This window comes from Fistularia commersonii, chromosome 1, assembly GCF_037954325.1.
Source record: "Fistularia commersonii isolate RoL2024-O1a breed Wild chromosome 1, RoL_Fcom_v1.0, whole genome shotgun sequence".
NCBI classification, from domain to species: Eukaryota; Metazoa; Chordata; class Actinopteri; order Syngnathiformes; family Fistulariidae; genus Fistularia; species Fistularia commersonii.
This window is the reverse complement of record NC_141284.1, coordinates 2,962,930-2,979,114: the sequence shown is the minus strand read 5'-3', so window position 1 is coordinate 2,979,114 and position 16,185 is coordinate 2,962,930. Positions and strand designations below refer to the sequence as shown.

Sequence of the window (16,185 nt, the reverse complement as noted above, 5' to 3'; positions counted from 1 at the left end):
TTAGCGTATCTTCGATCTCCAGGATTTCACAGATCCCATCAGATTGACACAATTTTAACTTCTTTTTAACCCCACGAGCATTCTTGACTTTTTGGGAGCCACAATGAGAGCTAGCTTACTGAAAAAAGGCGTTATAACAGGAGAACACAATGATGAACAAAGTAACATTGCAAAGTAGCACGCTATGCTACAAGAAAGCCCGAGACTTTGTTTGTGTGTTCATGCAACGAGTCTTGCTCGCAGGTCGATTAAGAATTGGATCTAAAAGTATTCGTAGGCCGATTTTTTTCGTGATTTGGGGCGTTTGTAACCCCAGGTATATACGTTTATAAAAACCTTTTCAGGGTCATTTCCTCTGGGTTTTCCCCTCATTTGCCGCTGAATGTGATATTTGTCTTCAGACCTGCCAGACACAACTTTCAAACTGCTATTTTAATTCAACCAGACCTCACACACAACGCTTGCGGCAGCATAATAGTTTTGATTGCAAAAGCGTTACCATGCCAACCGTCACTCATTCCCCGTCAGGCAAGTTGGGGGGATGAACTTGAACGAATCTTTATGATCCGTTGCAGCTTCTTGACAGGCGCAAGCTTGTGAAGCTGCAGGAGCCGGGCTACTTCCTCAACATTTGTGTTTTAGTTTTGCATATATTTTTTTAGTAATTGACACCCAAAGCCTGACTCAGAATAATTGAAGGTTTAGAAATATGCAACCAGATCCGAGTCCCAGTCGTCTCTGTCATCAGGGCGAACCCTTAATTAAATTTGTCTTGTACAGAATGCGGGTGGGCAGCATCGCTCATGTTGTTCCGGGGGAAAGAGGCATTTGTCATGTTTTTCCAACACACAAAAATGGGATCAGAAAAAGCTCCATCATGTAAACAGAGTGAAAACACAAGAAATGGGTCGATGATGGAAAAGGGCGTTTCGCAAAGATGACAAATCTGACAACTTTAAGGCTGAGATGTGTTTGAAAGGAAAAACTCGTAAGAATCTCATCATTTATTTTATCTGAAATGGCAATTACAAGCCATTAAATGTTAATGATAGAGTAATTATTGTTAAATGTGCCTGAATGGCTCTTAAACTCTGGTTCAAAAAGTCTGCTGCACAGTGCTGCCACCTAGAGGTCAACTAACGTAACTGCAGCTTTGGTTAAAACATTTGATCAGTATCAGCTGTTTTCGATCAAATAATTGTACTTTTATGCTGCTGCAAAATAATAGAAGAGTCTCAGAACACTGAGATTATACTAGAATTATTTCATTTACCGCAATTTCTGGACTATTGGGCGCACCTGAATGTAAGCCACACTAGTAAAAAATAAAATAAATATGTGTACGTATACAGGCTGCACTTGTCTATAAGGAACAAGTGTCCATGTTGTAATGTGAGATATTTACACAGATAGATGTTACAAAGATGTTAAGAATTCTTTTTTTTCCGAAGAGTGCCTCTTAGAAGGCTGATGAAAAAGATTAATATTAAAGAACGTAAGGAAAAGTCCTTCTCCAGCTAATTGCTATCTTGGTCTTCCTCCTGTGCACTAAAATTGTCGAATTCGTCTTCCTCGGTATCGGATTTGAACGTCCTCAGAATTTCACGGTCATTTCATCGGTCCGATGCGCAGAAGTTTTGCTGTGTTAGCCTTCTAAAATAAAAATCTTTGTCAAAAAAAAATGACAACAACCAGGAACACTTGGGCTGTAAAAGCTCTAACGTTAACTTTAATTAGCTGACATTAGCCCAGGAGCTAAAAGGCCTGGCTAGCATCACTGCTAACTGACCGCTAAATTCCTGCCGACTGGCTAAACGTGGAGATTAGTAACCGCTTACGGACAAACAAAAGGGACGTAAGGCTTTCTTGAAGATGCTAATTTTCTGCACTTGAAGAGAGACGTACAACTTTTTATATCAATATCTGACCAGTTGCGGCCGAACAGTTGGGTTTTTGCCGTCGCATTTTCAAAGCGAAATATTTGGGAGCGTCACGGTAAAATGGGAAAGGCTCTTTGTTTGACCTCTTCGCCTATAAAACTGTCAGCAGTCGTAATTAGCAGGTGATCCAGTGACGTGTTTGCAAAGCAGCCGCAGGCTCCCGGCGGCTCCGGCCCTCAAACTGACAGCGCCTGACGTCGGTTGTAAATTAAACAAAAAACGGGCGGCCATCTTTGAAATTCTGCACACACTATTCATTCATTCGTCAAACTGATATTTTGATGTCTTGCATTTTTTTTCCCTATTATTTCTATTCGCCTTTTTGCCTACTTTTAGGTCAGTTCTTATTTATTATTTATACTTTTTCAAGGTAATTCCTGTTTTTTTTTTTTTTTTTATCATCTCTGTGTGTTTCTCCAATTGTTTTTTTTTTCTTTTTGGTTTCTGCACATTTACACGCAGAAAAGCAAACTGGTTTTTGTCCTTATTTTTTATTTTTCATCTTTACACCGAAAATAATACATTTGATTGTGCTTTACATCAGGTTTTATGAGATTCATGGATTGTTGGCATTTCAGCCGTGTCAAGTTCAAGATCTCTCAATAAACATCACTGTGTGTGTGTGTGTGTGTGTGTGTGTGTGTGTGTGTGTGTGTGTGTGTGCGCGCGCTTGAAACACACCCACTACGTTTAATGTGGCAACTGACAGCTGATCAGTTGACATGACAAAGACTCCAGCTACATGTCAACACCACATACACACACGCACACACACACACACTAGTACATACCTTTGCTGCACGCATGTTGAGTGAACCAGCACCACCAACATAAACACATAAACTCCCCTTATTCTTTTTATGATCATTATTATTATTATTATTATTGTTATTTCTTCTGCGATCATAATATTTCATGTTGTAATGAAAAAAAAATGCATTTGCCTTTATTACACTGTCATAACACACTTGTTCTCTGGATTGCAAACTCTATCTACTGCTCTTATCATTTCTGTGGAAATAATTTTAAGGTCACCTTGTTTTTCGAACATAATGCTAAATCATGTTGTAATTTAAAAGTTTTTTCTTTTTGCATTTGCCTTTATTACACTCTTATAACACACCCGTAATTCTTGTGATGGCAAATTTCATCTGCTGCCTTTACTTTTGTTGAAATAGGTGTAATTTTTTTTTTTTTCACATTTGTTTTCTTTTCCAACGAGGAGCATCGTCAGGAACGCGACGTCTTACTCTTCAACATCGTCGACACTTTTAGTAATTTTCCATTCGTGAAATCATCTTCCCAGAACTTTGTGCAGGATATAAACAAGGGGTCCTTGCCGTCGTTGCCGCGGGTCGCGGGCGCCGCGGTTGGTCGAACCCTCCCGTCACTCCTGCAGCGCCGCCAGAAACTCCTCGATCTCCCCGCACATCCGGTTCCTCCTCCTGTCCCTGATTTTCCCCAGGATTTCGATGCTGTGGCGGCGGTAGGCGGACGGCCGCGGTATGGCCGCCGCCATCATGTGGAACTCTATGGACTGATAGCTGGCCCTGTGGACGGCGCTCAGGTGCCTGGCGTAGGCGTTGAATAGCATCTGCCTGTCTTCCGGCTCCCGCTCCGTCTCCAGAAGCTCCCGGAAGATCTGCTCGGCCTCCTCCCGACCGCGGCCCGACTCGGCGTAGATGTTCGCCAGGGAAATTCGCCACTTCAGGGCCGATCCGGGGTAATGGGCGATGACCTGGCGGTGGATGCTGACGGCGCGGTCCAGCATGCTCTGCTCGGGCGGGTTGTCCCGATGCAGGACGATCCTCTGGACGTAGCAGGACGCCACGCAGGCTTTGAGGTAGCGTTCCCCCGGGTGTCTCTCCAGAGCCTCTTCCGATAGGTCGATGGCCTCGTCCAGAGAGATGCGGAGTCCGTAGAGCCTCAGCAGAGGCTTGATGCCGCTGTAGCTGCTGACGGGCTTCCTCAGGACCCTCCTGGCCAAGTCCCGTGCCTCCTCCTCGATCCGTTTCCCCCTGCCGGCGCACGCCTCCAGGTAAAGCGCCGCGAGGTACAGGTTCTCCGGCTCGTGCTCCTTGGCCACCTTCATCTTCTCGAAGATGTCCGCCTCCAGCGCCGCGCCGCGCTCTTCCTGAGCGCCGGCTAGCGCCAGCACGTAGCTGCTGTGCCACTCCACCGTGTCCGGCTGCATCCGGAGGGCCGTCTGAAAGTAGCCCGCCGCCCGCGCCTTGCCGCCCGCGCCGAACTTCATCAGAGTCCAGGCCTTCTCGGCGCAGATCTCCGGGTGGAGCTCGTCCGCGCGCGGGGACGGGTACTCCTCGAGCAGCGCGGCCACCTTGTTGAGGTACGCGCGGCTCTCCGACGGCTCCCCGAGGTGGCGGTGCAGCCACGCCAGGTTACCGTAGTTGACCACCAACCAGGGGCCTTCGTCGGAAACGGTGTTCCTCATCTGGCGGAAAGCCTCCGCCGCCCTGCCGAAACAGCGCAGGGCGTCGGCGGCGAAGCCCAGCCGGAGGTGGACGTAGCCCTGCAGGTTGTAGATGTGACCCAGCCAGCTGTAGCCCTCCTCCGCGCCGATGTCCTCCAGCTTGTCCCGGAGTCGGAGGAGTTGCGAGCGGCCGGCGTCCAGGTCCCAGGTGAAGTGGCACTGCAGGGCCTCCAGCTCCGCCTCCAGCTCCGCCTCCGGCTGCGGCTCCTGCGTCCGCCCGCCGCTGGGAAACAGAAACGGCGAACATCTCAACGTCGGGTGAGACCCGGCGACAGTGAGGACGGGATCGGCGTCCGCTCACCTCATGACGCCCGACGGTCGCGCCGCTCGCCGCCGGTGAAGTGACAGCGCTGCCCTTTGGTGCGGGTCCTCCCTGCGGGGCGTGGCGCCATAAAACCACTAATGTTCAACTTTTATTGGGCTGCGGTTTGGTGACGCGACAAGGTCGTTCCCCGTGGACTTTTCTTTTTAAAGGTAAAGACTTTGGCGAACAATCATTCACTCATCGTCTATACATCTCACGCCGCTCACATGCGGAGCCCAATCCCACCTTTCACTGGAGCAAGGGGCAGGGTTAGCTGGAAATTCAGTTTGAAAAATTTCCATAGAAAGTCGTCCATGGACCTGCTTGCTTGTTTTAGACCAGGGGTGTCAGACTCGAGGCCAATTGCGGCCCTCGGAACAATAGTTTGTGGCCCCCTGCCTGAAATCCAATCTTTGTGTTCGTGCTGCCTGTGCGTATACAGTGGGTTTAAAAAAAAACAGGTAAGGAAAAAAATGAAAAAGTAACTTTGCAATGTATTTTTTGCTTCAGAATTGGAAAACAAAAATGATTTTTGGATGAAAAAATGTCAAGTGACATTGTTGATTGTGTTATCTTTTTCTTATTTCTATTAAAAACAAAAGCAAAAAAAGAAATGGGCAAAATTAAAAAGATTGATTTAATAACCAGAACAGCCGCCATTAGCTTTGTTAAACATTACACCTCCTCTTACACATGCTACCAATCAATTTTATAATAAACTGTCGTGGCAAATTTTCTCTTTTAGCTCAACAATATGTTAGGGTGTAATTTCATCAATTCTTTTTTAATATTCATTTTTAATTAATTCGTCAGGTATTTTTTGAGACGAACAATTCATGATTTTTATCAAAATAAACATATTAAAATACATTCGTGAGTCGCCTTGTCCCTTTTGAGTATACCTCCTGTATACCTCCTTTACACTAAAACAAAAGAAAAATTGGGCTTCATATTTGGACTTCATATTCTTCATATTGTTCTAGGTATCAAGGGGGCCGGACCGGCAAATTATGTGGCAATAACTTTTATACCCCTGTTTTTGACCATAAAATGCAAATATCAACATAAAGAAAATAATACGAACACACTGCGCTTCCTCCCCCGTCCACTAGGGGGCGCACTTCAGCTTCAACGACATCTCACTGCCCGCGAAGAAGAACGGAGCAGCAGGGACGCTGCGAGTATCATGTTGCTTGAACAACCAGTGTCTCATTTCGCCGAATTCCACCAGCGACAATAAAATTAAAACGGCAGTACGACATTTATCGAAGAAAACCTGTGAGTTTTACTCAAGAGGGACAAGGCGACTCACGAATATATTTTAATATGTTTATTTTGATATGTTGAATCCGACAGTTAGCCGGCTAAGCTAGCAGCACCTTAGCTAAAGTTTGATGTAAGCTAAGTTAGCTTGTCGTGTGTGTGTGTGTGTGTGTGTGTGTGTGTGTCAGATGGCGATGTGAGTCGTTGGGTGTCGCGGAACCGTGCATGTCCCGGCCGCCGGACCGGGTGGAGGAGGAGGAGGAGGGGGAGGAGGAGGAGGAGGAGGAAGCCGGGCGGAGGTTCTGAGAGTCCGGAATGGAGTCCTGGACCCCGAACCCCCGGGCGAAGCCGTTCATCCCCCGCCAGCAGCGGAGCCTTTACCTCAGCTGGAAGTACCGGCTGACCAACAAGCGGACGATCCGCCGCTTCTGCCAGGTCAGACCCTCCTCAGTGTTGATCACTTCGATTATTGCGTGTTTGACTAATCGATAGGGTCCAGTATCGGAGGGGGTGGAGGATCAACATACAACCTGAAGGAGCTGGAGGGCTTTGGAGGGCAAAAACCTCTTCAACTAAAGAGAAAATGTATGGAAAAGGATAAGATAATTGAAGATATAGTGTGGATAATATTATTTCTTATAATATAATATAAGTATTTAAGTAATAATGTATTTAAGTATAATTATATAATAATAATATAGTATAAGTAATATAAGTATTTCTTATTCTTCCTCCTTTCTACTATTATCTATTACTGTTATGTTTTTTACTTGGAACTCTGGCACAACAATTTCCTTCGGGATAAATAAAGTTGTTTTCATCTCTCATCTCATCTCATAATAATATAACTTAAGTGATCCCACGATGGGGAAATTCAACTCACAGCAGCATTACAGAGTAGAAAAGTGTACATGTGCAAATAAGGATTTAGAGACAGAATACACAGAGACTATGTCAAGTAACATATTAGTATACAAATGATACATATTAAGAAAAGAAATGCCCTTTCCGGGAATGATTACAGAATAACAGGTGATCAGTGATCATGAAATGTTATAAATATAAATATTGCGCTGATGAGAGCAGTGGTCATAAGGACCTGTAAGTTGTATCCACACCTTGCTGCATTCAAAGAAATGTTGGGTATTTTAACTTCCTCAAAAATCAGTTAGAAAGTGCCTGAAAACAAGTAAATGTCTTGAAATTAAAAAAAAAAAAATACAAGTGAAACTGACTAGTTTTGTGATCTTTTGCAAGAATTCACATGGAATAAAACAGGAAGAAATCATCCAAACACCGCAGTATGATACTGTAATTGTTGACAGGGAAAAAATGGAAAAGTACATTAAAAATGTGATGTGAATATTAGAAAGTAAATACTGGAGTTTTTTTTTCATCAAATAATAAAGGAATAGAAATACCAGAATTCGAGTGTAGGGTCTGAAAATGGAAATAAAGTTGAAATTCCACGGGGATATGCGTTTTGTGTCCGTCAGGCCGGCGCCGTGCTCTTCCTGCTCGTCACCGTCATCGTTAACATCAAGCTCATCCTGGACACCAGGAGAGTCGCCAGCGAGGAAGCGGCCGCCCAGGAATACGGTGGGTGTTGACCTCTGACCTCTGACCTCCGCCGCGGTCGGTCGGTCGGTTACTCGTGGATGCTCAGCGGGGTCGTTATGCCGTCGTGATCCCCGCAGATGACGTCCTGCCCAACATGGAGACGCCGCGCAGGCCGCCCAACGGACGCAAGGTGCTGGACATCGAGGTTTACTCCAGCCGCTCCAAAGTCTACGTGGCGGTGGACGGGACCACTGTGAGTCACTGCAGTTCTACTGCCTCCTTAGGCTTGTTATTTTCAAGAACTTTTTTTTTTTTTTGTTTTAATTTTTAATTTTCTGCCTGCACTCTTTATCACTCTCTTTTTTTTTTTTTTAAATTAATTAATTAATTTATCAATTTATTTATTTGTTTATTTTTAATTTTTAGCTAACTTTAAATGTCTTCTTATTGATGTTGGCCATTTTTGTTTGTTTTTTTTTTTGATCCGTATTCTATCTTCATATCATCTTATGTTAGTTTTTGTAATACTTTATAGTAATATGGTAACTTGATGTTAATGGAGTTTTTCCATGAATTATTCCTGTAAAGAAAACTTTCTTGATTTCCCAAAGAAATCACATGTTTTAGATTGAAACATTTTGAATTAAAAATGAAAAACCCTTTCTTTATCCATCCATCGATTCCACTTTTCGGACTTTTCAACATTTCCTCCAAACGTTCCAGTGTTGTCACATCTTTTTTGTATTTCTCAGTCAAATTCTGGCCACTTTTCATCTTGCACCTCTTTTACCTTGCAATTTCACGCGTTGCAAATTCAGCCTTTGTGGTTTCGACCTGCAGCTGATCCGGGTTTTCCGTCCCGCCAGGTTCTGGAGGACGACATGCGGGAGCAAGGCAGGGGGATCCACGTCATCGTCCTCAACCAGGCCACCGTACGTTCTTCCCCTCCTCCGTCTGACTCTTATTTTTTTACTTTTCCCCTCCAAAACACCCAGGAAGTCACTTGAAACCCGTGTGATTGGCAGGGACACGTGATGGCCAAGAGGATATTCGACACCTACTCCCCCCACGAGGACGAAGCCATGATCCTCTTCCTCAACATGGTGACCCGGGGCCGGGTCCTCATCTTCACCATCAAGGTCGGCGTCGGTCCGACATCCCAGGCGTCGTCATTTGCCGAGGTCCCCGTCTAAAAGCGTGTTTATGTCATTTGCGCGTTTTGTTTTGTTTCAGGATGAAGGCACGTTCCACCTGAAGGACGCCGCCAAGAACCTGCTCAAAGGCCTCGGCAGTCAGGTGTCCGTCAACCTCGGCTGGAGGGACATGTGGACGCTGGTGGTGAAAAAAGGAGGTCAGAAGTTCTACCCTCTGGTTGTAGTGTGACCCCCCGGGCACAAGGGGGCGCTCTAGGGCTTCACCTGGATATTAAACGTCCCGCTTCAGTCCAATAGCTAAATCGACCTCTTACGAAAATAGTCGTTGATCGCATCTCGACGTCCGGCCGTCTAGGTCAGGTCTACGGCGAGAAGCACGCCAAGTCTCCGGCGCTTTCCACCTGGGGCGACCCCGTGCTGCTGAAGACCGAGGTGCAGCTCACCGCCTCCGAGGGTAAGAACCGCCGCTCGGACCCGACTCGGACGCCCGGCCGTCTCCGGTCCGGGCGTCCGAGGCCGCAACGGCGCCGTTTGTCCCGCAGAGGCGGAGTGTCACTGGGCGGAGACGGAGCTCAACCGCCGCAGGAAGCAGTTCTGCAGCAAAGTGGAGGGATACGGCAGCATCTGCAGCTGCAAGGACCCGGCGCCCATCGAGTTCAACCCCGACCCCGTAAGACACGCGCAAGCCCTTCCACGCACGCCGCCGCCGCCGCCGCGCCTTGGAAATAAGTTGAACTCCTCTCCCTTCCAGCTGCCCAACAACAACGTCTTCAACGTCCCCGTCGCCGTCATTGCCGGGAACAGACCCAATTATCTCTACCGGTGAGAAAACACACACACACACACACACACACACAGAATGTGAGCCAGAGGGTGTCCCTATGATGTCAACACGTCCGTCCATCACAACATGGACGTCCCTTTGAGGTCAAGACATCTGTACGTCACAGGACGGATATCCATTTAACATCAAGATGCCTGGCCATCACGGGACGGGCGTCCTTGTGACATCGACAGCTGTGTCCATCAGGGGTTTTGTCGCTGCCGTCGTCACGGCGACCCGTCCCGAGTCCACGGCCCTCTCGCTCAGCCTCCTCCCTGTGGTGTTTTGTTCCAGGATGCTGCGTTCTCTCCTCTCGGCGCACGGCGTCAACCCGCTGATGATCACCGTCTTCATCGACGGATACTACGAGGTGCGGCGCCGCCGTCTCGCTCTCGGCAGGTCGCTTCAGATTTTGCCGCCGGTGTTGATGTACGTCCTGTGCGACGCGTGTCGTCCCAGGAGCCGATGGACGTGGTGGAGCTGTTCGGCCTGAAGGGGGTTCAGCACACGCCCATCAGCATCAAGAACGCCAGGGTCTCCCAGGTAAGGGTCGCGGGGTCAAACCGGAGCCGCGCGATCGGCCGAAATCACCGACCACGAATGTTTGTCCGCAGCACTACAAGGCCAGTCTGACGGCGACCTTCAACCTCCACCCGGTGAGTCGGCCCGTCGTCTCGCTCCCATTAGGATCTGCAAATAAACGTCTGATTTAAATCGAGCGTTTCTTAAAAAACTCACAGACGATTTTGAATTTTTTATTTTTATCCCAGGACGCCAGGTTCGCCATCGTCCTGGAGGAAGATCTAGACGTCTCCATCGACTTCTTCAGGTGTTGCACTGCTACAAAAACAAACCTCCTTGGAAATAAGTCCCGATGTCAGTTGATCAGTCCGCCAAAAACATGCTTTAGAAATCGAAGACAAATGACCGATTGATTGAAAATGGCTGAAAAATCAGGAAGAAATGGTCCAAAGATCTCGAATTTAGTCGTAAATAGATTCCGCGGGTGATCGTAGAATTATCGATCACCTCCAAGGCCTCCACTAGGGGGCAGCAGATCACCAGGAGTCTGAGAAGTTTATTAAGAAGAGAGAAAATGTCCAGAAAGAAACAAAATAGCGAGAGTTTATCAAGAAATGACTGAGAAAATGATCGTATGGAAAAATAGCACAAATAGCCAGGAAATCGTCAATAAATTGACCGAAACGCATGAATTCACCGGTTTTACGGAGAGATTCACCCCAAAACGAGCAACTTCATCACCAAATTACCCTTAAAAGCGTTGATTCAGTCGGCCTGTCAGCCGCAATCCAGTGGAAATAATCGGTCGCCTTGGCAACCAGGCAGCCACGACCAAACCCCCCCGACCGCCGTCTCTCCTCCAGCTTCCTGAGTCAAACCCTCCACCTGCTGGACGAGGACGACAGCCTGTACTGCATCTCCGCCTGGAACGACCAGGTGAGGCCTCCCACGTCTGATGCACCACACACACACACACACACACACACACACACACACACACGCACACACACACCGCGGTGTTGTCGTTTCAGGGGTACGAGCACACGGCCGAAGACCCGGCCCTGCTGTACCGGGTGGAGAGCATGCCGGGCCTGGGATGGCTGCTGAAGAAGAGCCTCTACAAGGACGAGCTGGAGCCCAAGTGGCCCACGCCTGAGAAGGTGTGTGTGTGTGTGTGTGTGTGTGTGAGAGAGAAAAATCCAGACATGTCTTATTTAAGATTTTAATCATTCGCGGTGTAACATTTTTGCAGCTTCATCGTGTAAAAAAAAAAAAAAAAAAAAGTGTCATGGCATGTGTTGAAAACATTTTCATAACGACGACACGTCCGGGTCTCACGTGCACGCGTGTAATTACCCTTTACACGCGTGCAATTACCCTTTACACGCGTGTAATTACCACCAATTAAGACCGGCGACCGAGGGCGAGAGGGGAAAAAAAAAAAAAAAGAAAGAAAAATCTGACGTTGACGGCTTGATTTTCTGTTCCAGTTGTGGATTAACAGTGTGTGCGTGTGTGTGTGTGTGTGTGTGTGTGTGTGTTAGCTGTGGGACTGGGACATGTGGATGCGGATGCCCGAGCAGAGGAAAGGCCGGGAGTGTATCATCCCCGACGTCTCCCGCTCCTACCACTTCGGCATCATCGGCCTCAACATGAACGGATATTTTCACGTGGGCTCGCCGTCCCGTCCTGCTCGCCGTCCCGTCCTGCTCGCCGTCCCGTCCTGCTCGCCGTCCCGTCCTGCTCGCCGTCCCGTCCTGCTCGCCGTCCCGTCCTGCTCGCCGACATTTTCCTTTCAGATCCCTGACGCCGCCTCTCTCTCTCTCTCCCTCTGCTGCCGCAGGAGGTCTATTTCAAGAAACACAAGTTCAACACCGTCCCCAACGTGCAGCTGAAGAACGTGGACAGGTGGGCCTCCCGCGCTCACGCCCGCAACACGTGCGCGCCACAACGTGCGCCCGTCGTAGAGGCATCACCGCGGTAACGAACCCCTCGTTCCCCCTTTGTTTCCCCCTGACAGCTTAAAGAAGGACGCCTACGAAGTGGAGATCCAGAACCTGCTGAAGTGAGTGGGGAGGGGGCGGAGCCTCAGCAGGGCCGGGATCTATTCATGGCAACGTGTGTGTGTGTGTGTGTGTGTGTGTGTCAGGGAGGCGGAGGTCCTGGATCACGGCAAGAACCCGTGCGAGGACTCGTTCCTGCCGGACTCGGAGGGGAAGACCTACGTCATGTTCATCAGGATGGAGTCGGAGACGGACACGTCCACGTGGACGGAGCTGGCCAAGGTGAGCGCGAGAGCCAGAAAAAGCAAAAACAAAAAAAAATGCCGGCGATGTGCGCGTGTGAACGTCCCGCCTCTCGCAGTGCCTCCACGTCTGGGACCTGGACGTCCGGGGGAACCACCGCGGCCTCTGGCGCCTCTTCAGGAAGAAGAACCACGTCCTGGTGGTGGCCGTGCCCGTCTCGCCGTACTCGTGAGTCCACCCGCTCGATGGCGCGCTCGCCTGGATCGGAGGATCCCGAATCTGACGCCGAGCCGTCTCTCCTCCTCGCCAGGGCCAAGAAGCCGGCCGGCGTCGTTCCCATCCACCTGGAGCCGCCGCCGAAAGAGGAGGGGGCGCCCGTGGAGCAGCTGTAGACCTCCCCTACGCAGCCACTAATGGTTTGGCCCGGCAGTGAAAGGACGGCTGGGAAATGTAGTCCTTTTTTTTGTTTGTTTCTCACTCTGCTTCATTTCAACAGCTATTATTATTATGATTATTATTATTGTTTGGAACTACTGAGTGCCCCCCCCCCCCGTGCACACAATTATTACTCACATCATATTTATTTTGAATTTTATCAGTTATACCTTTTTTTTTTAATTTATTTGTTCCCAGATTTGGTTTTGTTGGAACCCTTCGCCAACAGCAACAACACAACAACAAAAATAATAACAATAATAATGATGATAATAATGATTATAATGCAAGGACATACTATATATTTTTTGACAAAGGTTTTTGAAAAAAGGGTCATGTTTTTCAGTGTTTAGCTATCGAGTTTTATCAAACAGCCCTGTGGGCTTTTTTTTTCCTTTTCTTTCTTTCTCACCTGAAAGGAAGCTGCTTCACCCGGTTTCAGGAAGAAAAGACCCGAAAGTCTTTAAAAATTTTTGCTCGGATTTTTTTTTTCAATCCCCTCCTATTGACTCCTTTTTTTGTGACTTTTGACAGCTGCTATTTTTTATTTTTTTCCTTTTTTTTCTGACATTTCACTGGAGAAGGCACCGGGTTCCAACAACAGCAGCCAGAGATGACAAGAAAACTGAAAATGGCATGGGGGGGAAAAAAAACTAAAATTCAGGAATTAAGTTTGAATAAGCACTAAACTGTTGCTTTTTACTAAAATAATCAGTGAAATAAAGGTTTTTCAAATTAATCACATTTGAAACCAGATTTAAGGGGGAAGGCTTTCCTTTAAATTATCTACAAATATTAATTTAAAAAAAAAAAAAAAGTCATTAAATGCACTGAAAGTCAGATCTCACAAAAAATAGGTTCGCACAAAAACTGCTAAACATTAAAAATGAGCTAAAACAAATTAAAACACTAAATAACTTTCCAGCAGTGACACAAAAACACAAAAACTTGATATGAGAAGAGAAATGTTTAAATATAACCCTTAAACCGGGATATTTACTGAATAAGGTACAGATTGCTTTGGTGTTTTATTATTTTTTTTAAATGTGTTTTTGCACGGATCCTTGCCAGAGGTCCGTTGGAGCCCTGAGGACAAAACAAAAAAACTAAATTTTTCTCTGGGCTGTCGATCGGTATTGGCTCCGATAGATAATCTATCAGAGCTGCAGATGACTTATTTTTATCATGATGAACGTGAATAAAAGTGTGTTGGTCTTTTTTAAAAAAAAAAAAAAAAAAAAAAAAAAAACACCGCCTCTTCCTGTGTGATGTCGCTGAATTATAACGGGCTGTCCGCCGGGGAGGGGGCGGGGCTTAAAAGCAGCAATCTTATTGGTCAGCGTTTCATCTGCATCTGGGGTTCCTCGAGTCTGGAAATACTAAATTGTCCAGACGTGTGAATGACAGCGAATGGTTGGGTCTAAATGACGTTGGGCAAAACTACCGTGCGGAAATGTGTGTGTGTGTGTGTGTGTGAAGGCAAATCTGTGTAAATCCTGTGGCGGCGCAGCATCCTGTCCTTGCAGCTTCGGCCCGAGAGATGTTTGGAGGGAAGGAGCTGCAGGTCAAACCCACCGTGGCTGTTTTCCCTCTCTGATCAGGTGGTTTCTTCCATCCAAATGTGATCCCGACTTGGAACGTACCAAGTCTGAAAACGGGGCCTCTCGGTTTTATCCGTTCGAAACTGACTGAAATGACTGTTTCCGGTATTCTAACCAGGAAATTGAAATGAAATGACCAACCGATGGGGAAAGTGGAAGAAATGACATTATTGAGCAAAGCTTTTAGATTTTAGTGATTTTAAAATGGTTAAAATACTTTGATGGCTAAATGCATTGATGTCTAAAATAGGAGTTGGGCCTTGCAAAAAGATTGCACAAATGATTGGAAGGTGGTTAGTGTGTGTGTGTGTGTGTGTGTGTGTGTGTCGTCCTACGGTGTGATGAAGATAGACTCGCCCTCGTGTGTTTTCACCGCTGACCGAAATGTGTGTGTTGCGGTGCATTAAGCCTTCTGCTGTTTCCCCACATCCGCCACACACACACCTGTTGTCAACACAGGCACCAAACCCGGTCATTTTATCCTGTCAGTCAGACATCCGCGGTCCGTGCAGACACATGCACGCTCGTGTGTGTGTGCACGTGCACGCTCGCCGTCTTTTAAATGTCATTTTTGACCTATTGAGCATTCTGATGAGGCGAGCCCGGAGGCTGATGGCCCAGATGTAGATGGAATATTGATTTCTCTGTGTGTGTGTGTGTGTGTGTGGGTTTGCATGTGAGCCGGCAGGGTTATTGTCAAACATGAAGCTCAGCGGCAGTGAGATGATGACAGATTTAACTCTAAATACCTGGCAGGTCTGTTATTGGAGCGTCTGGCGGCGGGGTTTATTCCCCCGCTTTCAACAGGTTCCTGTCAATCCAAGCCATTTCATTGGGAAAATCATTTCCAAGCGTTCGTAGCGTTCATACAATTTTGGCGTGATTCCGATCCCTGACGTTGCTTTGAGGTCGACCACGAGGCGGCGCTAAAGTGCTGTTGCCTAGAAACGGAATTCTGTAAAACGATCGTGTCTCTTTTGCGCTGCGTTGAATCGTGTTCTGATAAACCTGGTCGAAGTGGGATAGAATAATCCCTGATTCCTTGACGAAAATATTTGATTTGGCTGCATTGACCGCTCTCACTTATCAAATTAAATGTTTTATTTTTTAAAATCATTTTTCAAACTTTATTATTCTTTAAAATGAATTGAAACACCATTAATCCATTCTAGCTCCCCTGTTTTACGATGTGTTTTTATATAGGAAAAATGTACATTATAAATAACAATTTCAAAAAAAATAAATAAATAAATAAATAGAAAATATAAAGAAATAACCCGCATTTATTAAGTGTATTTTTCTTAAAAATTGGACCAAGCTGATGCTCTATCCTTAGCTTACTGGCTTCACAATTAATACTACAGTATGTTGCTAAATGTAACTAGCACATTTTGCTACGCTTTATGGCTAAACTTCATTTATCTCCGTAAACTACCTTCTCAGAGACGATGCTCTCCGTCACCATATCTCACCCACAACAAATTCTCCGTCCCTTCACGTCACTCATGGCGCGTCCTACTGTTTTTAAACGCCACTTCACGGACAGCGGCGGCCACATCGCTGTCAAATGCTCATCCTAACGCTGCTCCTAACTCGGATCTCGGCTCAAAAAGCTAAAAATCCACTGGAAAACTCTGCAGTCAACGCGCTTGTAAATTGAGGTTCCACTTCACGGGTTTAATCAATGGAAACCTGCAGGTACTGCAGAGTATTTGTGCATATTTGCATTATATTCCATTTGACATTTGCTTTCTTCGCTCTCTGTTTGACCCCCACACGCCCACGCGCGCAGCTGAAATCCAAATGAGCGCCATTAGCGTCGCACATTCCCTGCACAGAATATCAA

At 46.8% G+C, this 16,185-nt stretch overlaps 2 protein-coding genes across 2 annotated transcripts; one reads left to right on the top strand and one right to left on the bottom strand.

Annotated features, from left to right (window-relative positions):
• Window positions 1-3,282: 3,282 nt before the first annotated feature.
• On the bottom strand, window positions 3,283-4,737 carry LOC147237111 (interferon-induced protein with tetratricopeptide repeats 5-like). The gene is made up of 2 exons (XM_086165486.1): window positions 4,733-4,737; window positions 3,283-4,654 (listed from the first exon to the last, which is right to left on the bottom strand). Exons 1-2 carry the CDS (start codon window positions 4,735-4,737, stop codon window positions 3,328-3,330), a joined length of 1,332 nt encoding a protein of 443 aa, XP_086021612.1. The 3' UTR covers window positions 3,283-3,327.
• A 1,140-nt stretch (window positions 4,738-5,877) lies between these two features.
• Window positions 5,878-13,987, top strand: pomgnt1 (protein O-linked mannose N-acetylglucosaminyltransferase 1 (beta 1,2-)). Its single transcript, XM_086144272.1, has 22 exons — window positions 5,878-6,013; window positions 6,187-6,433; window positions 7,495-7,597; window positions 7,696-7,811; window positions 8,425-8,490; window positions 8,584-8,697; window positions 8,792-8,909; window positions 9,068-9,166; window positions 9,255-9,382; window positions 9,464-9,534; window positions 9,830-9,905; window positions 9,995-10,078; window positions 10,150-10,191; window positions 10,306-10,364; window positions 10,921-10,993; window positions 11,089-11,217; window positions 11,602-11,727; window positions 11,901-11,965; window positions 12,078-12,122; window positions 12,207-12,342; window positions 12,422-12,531; window positions 12,614-13,987. Exons 2-22 carry the CDS (start codon window positions 6,314-6,316, stop codon window positions 12,693-12,695), a joined length of 1,962 nt encoding a protein of 653 aa, XP_086000398.1. The 5' UTR covers window positions 5,878-6,013; window positions 6,187-6,313; the 3' UTR covers window positions 12,696-13,987.
• The last annotated feature ends 2,198 nt before the right edge of the window (window positions 13,988-16,185 follow it).

Excerpts from the sequence above, each read along its gene's own strand:
- pomgnt1 (XM_086144272.1), top strand. The coding sequence starts at position 6,314 with ATGGAGTCCTGGACCCCGAACCCCCGGGCGAAGCCGTTCATCCCCCGC. Across the intron at positions 6,434-7,494 it reads CGATCCGCCGCTTCTGCCAG|GCCGGCGCCGTGCTCTTCCT; the intron begins GTCAGACCCTCC and ends TGTGTCCGTCAG. Across the intron at positions 7,812-8,424 it reads TGGCGGTGGACGGGACCACT|GTTCTGGAGGACGACATGCG; the intron begins GTGAGTCACTGC and ends CCGTCCCGCCAG.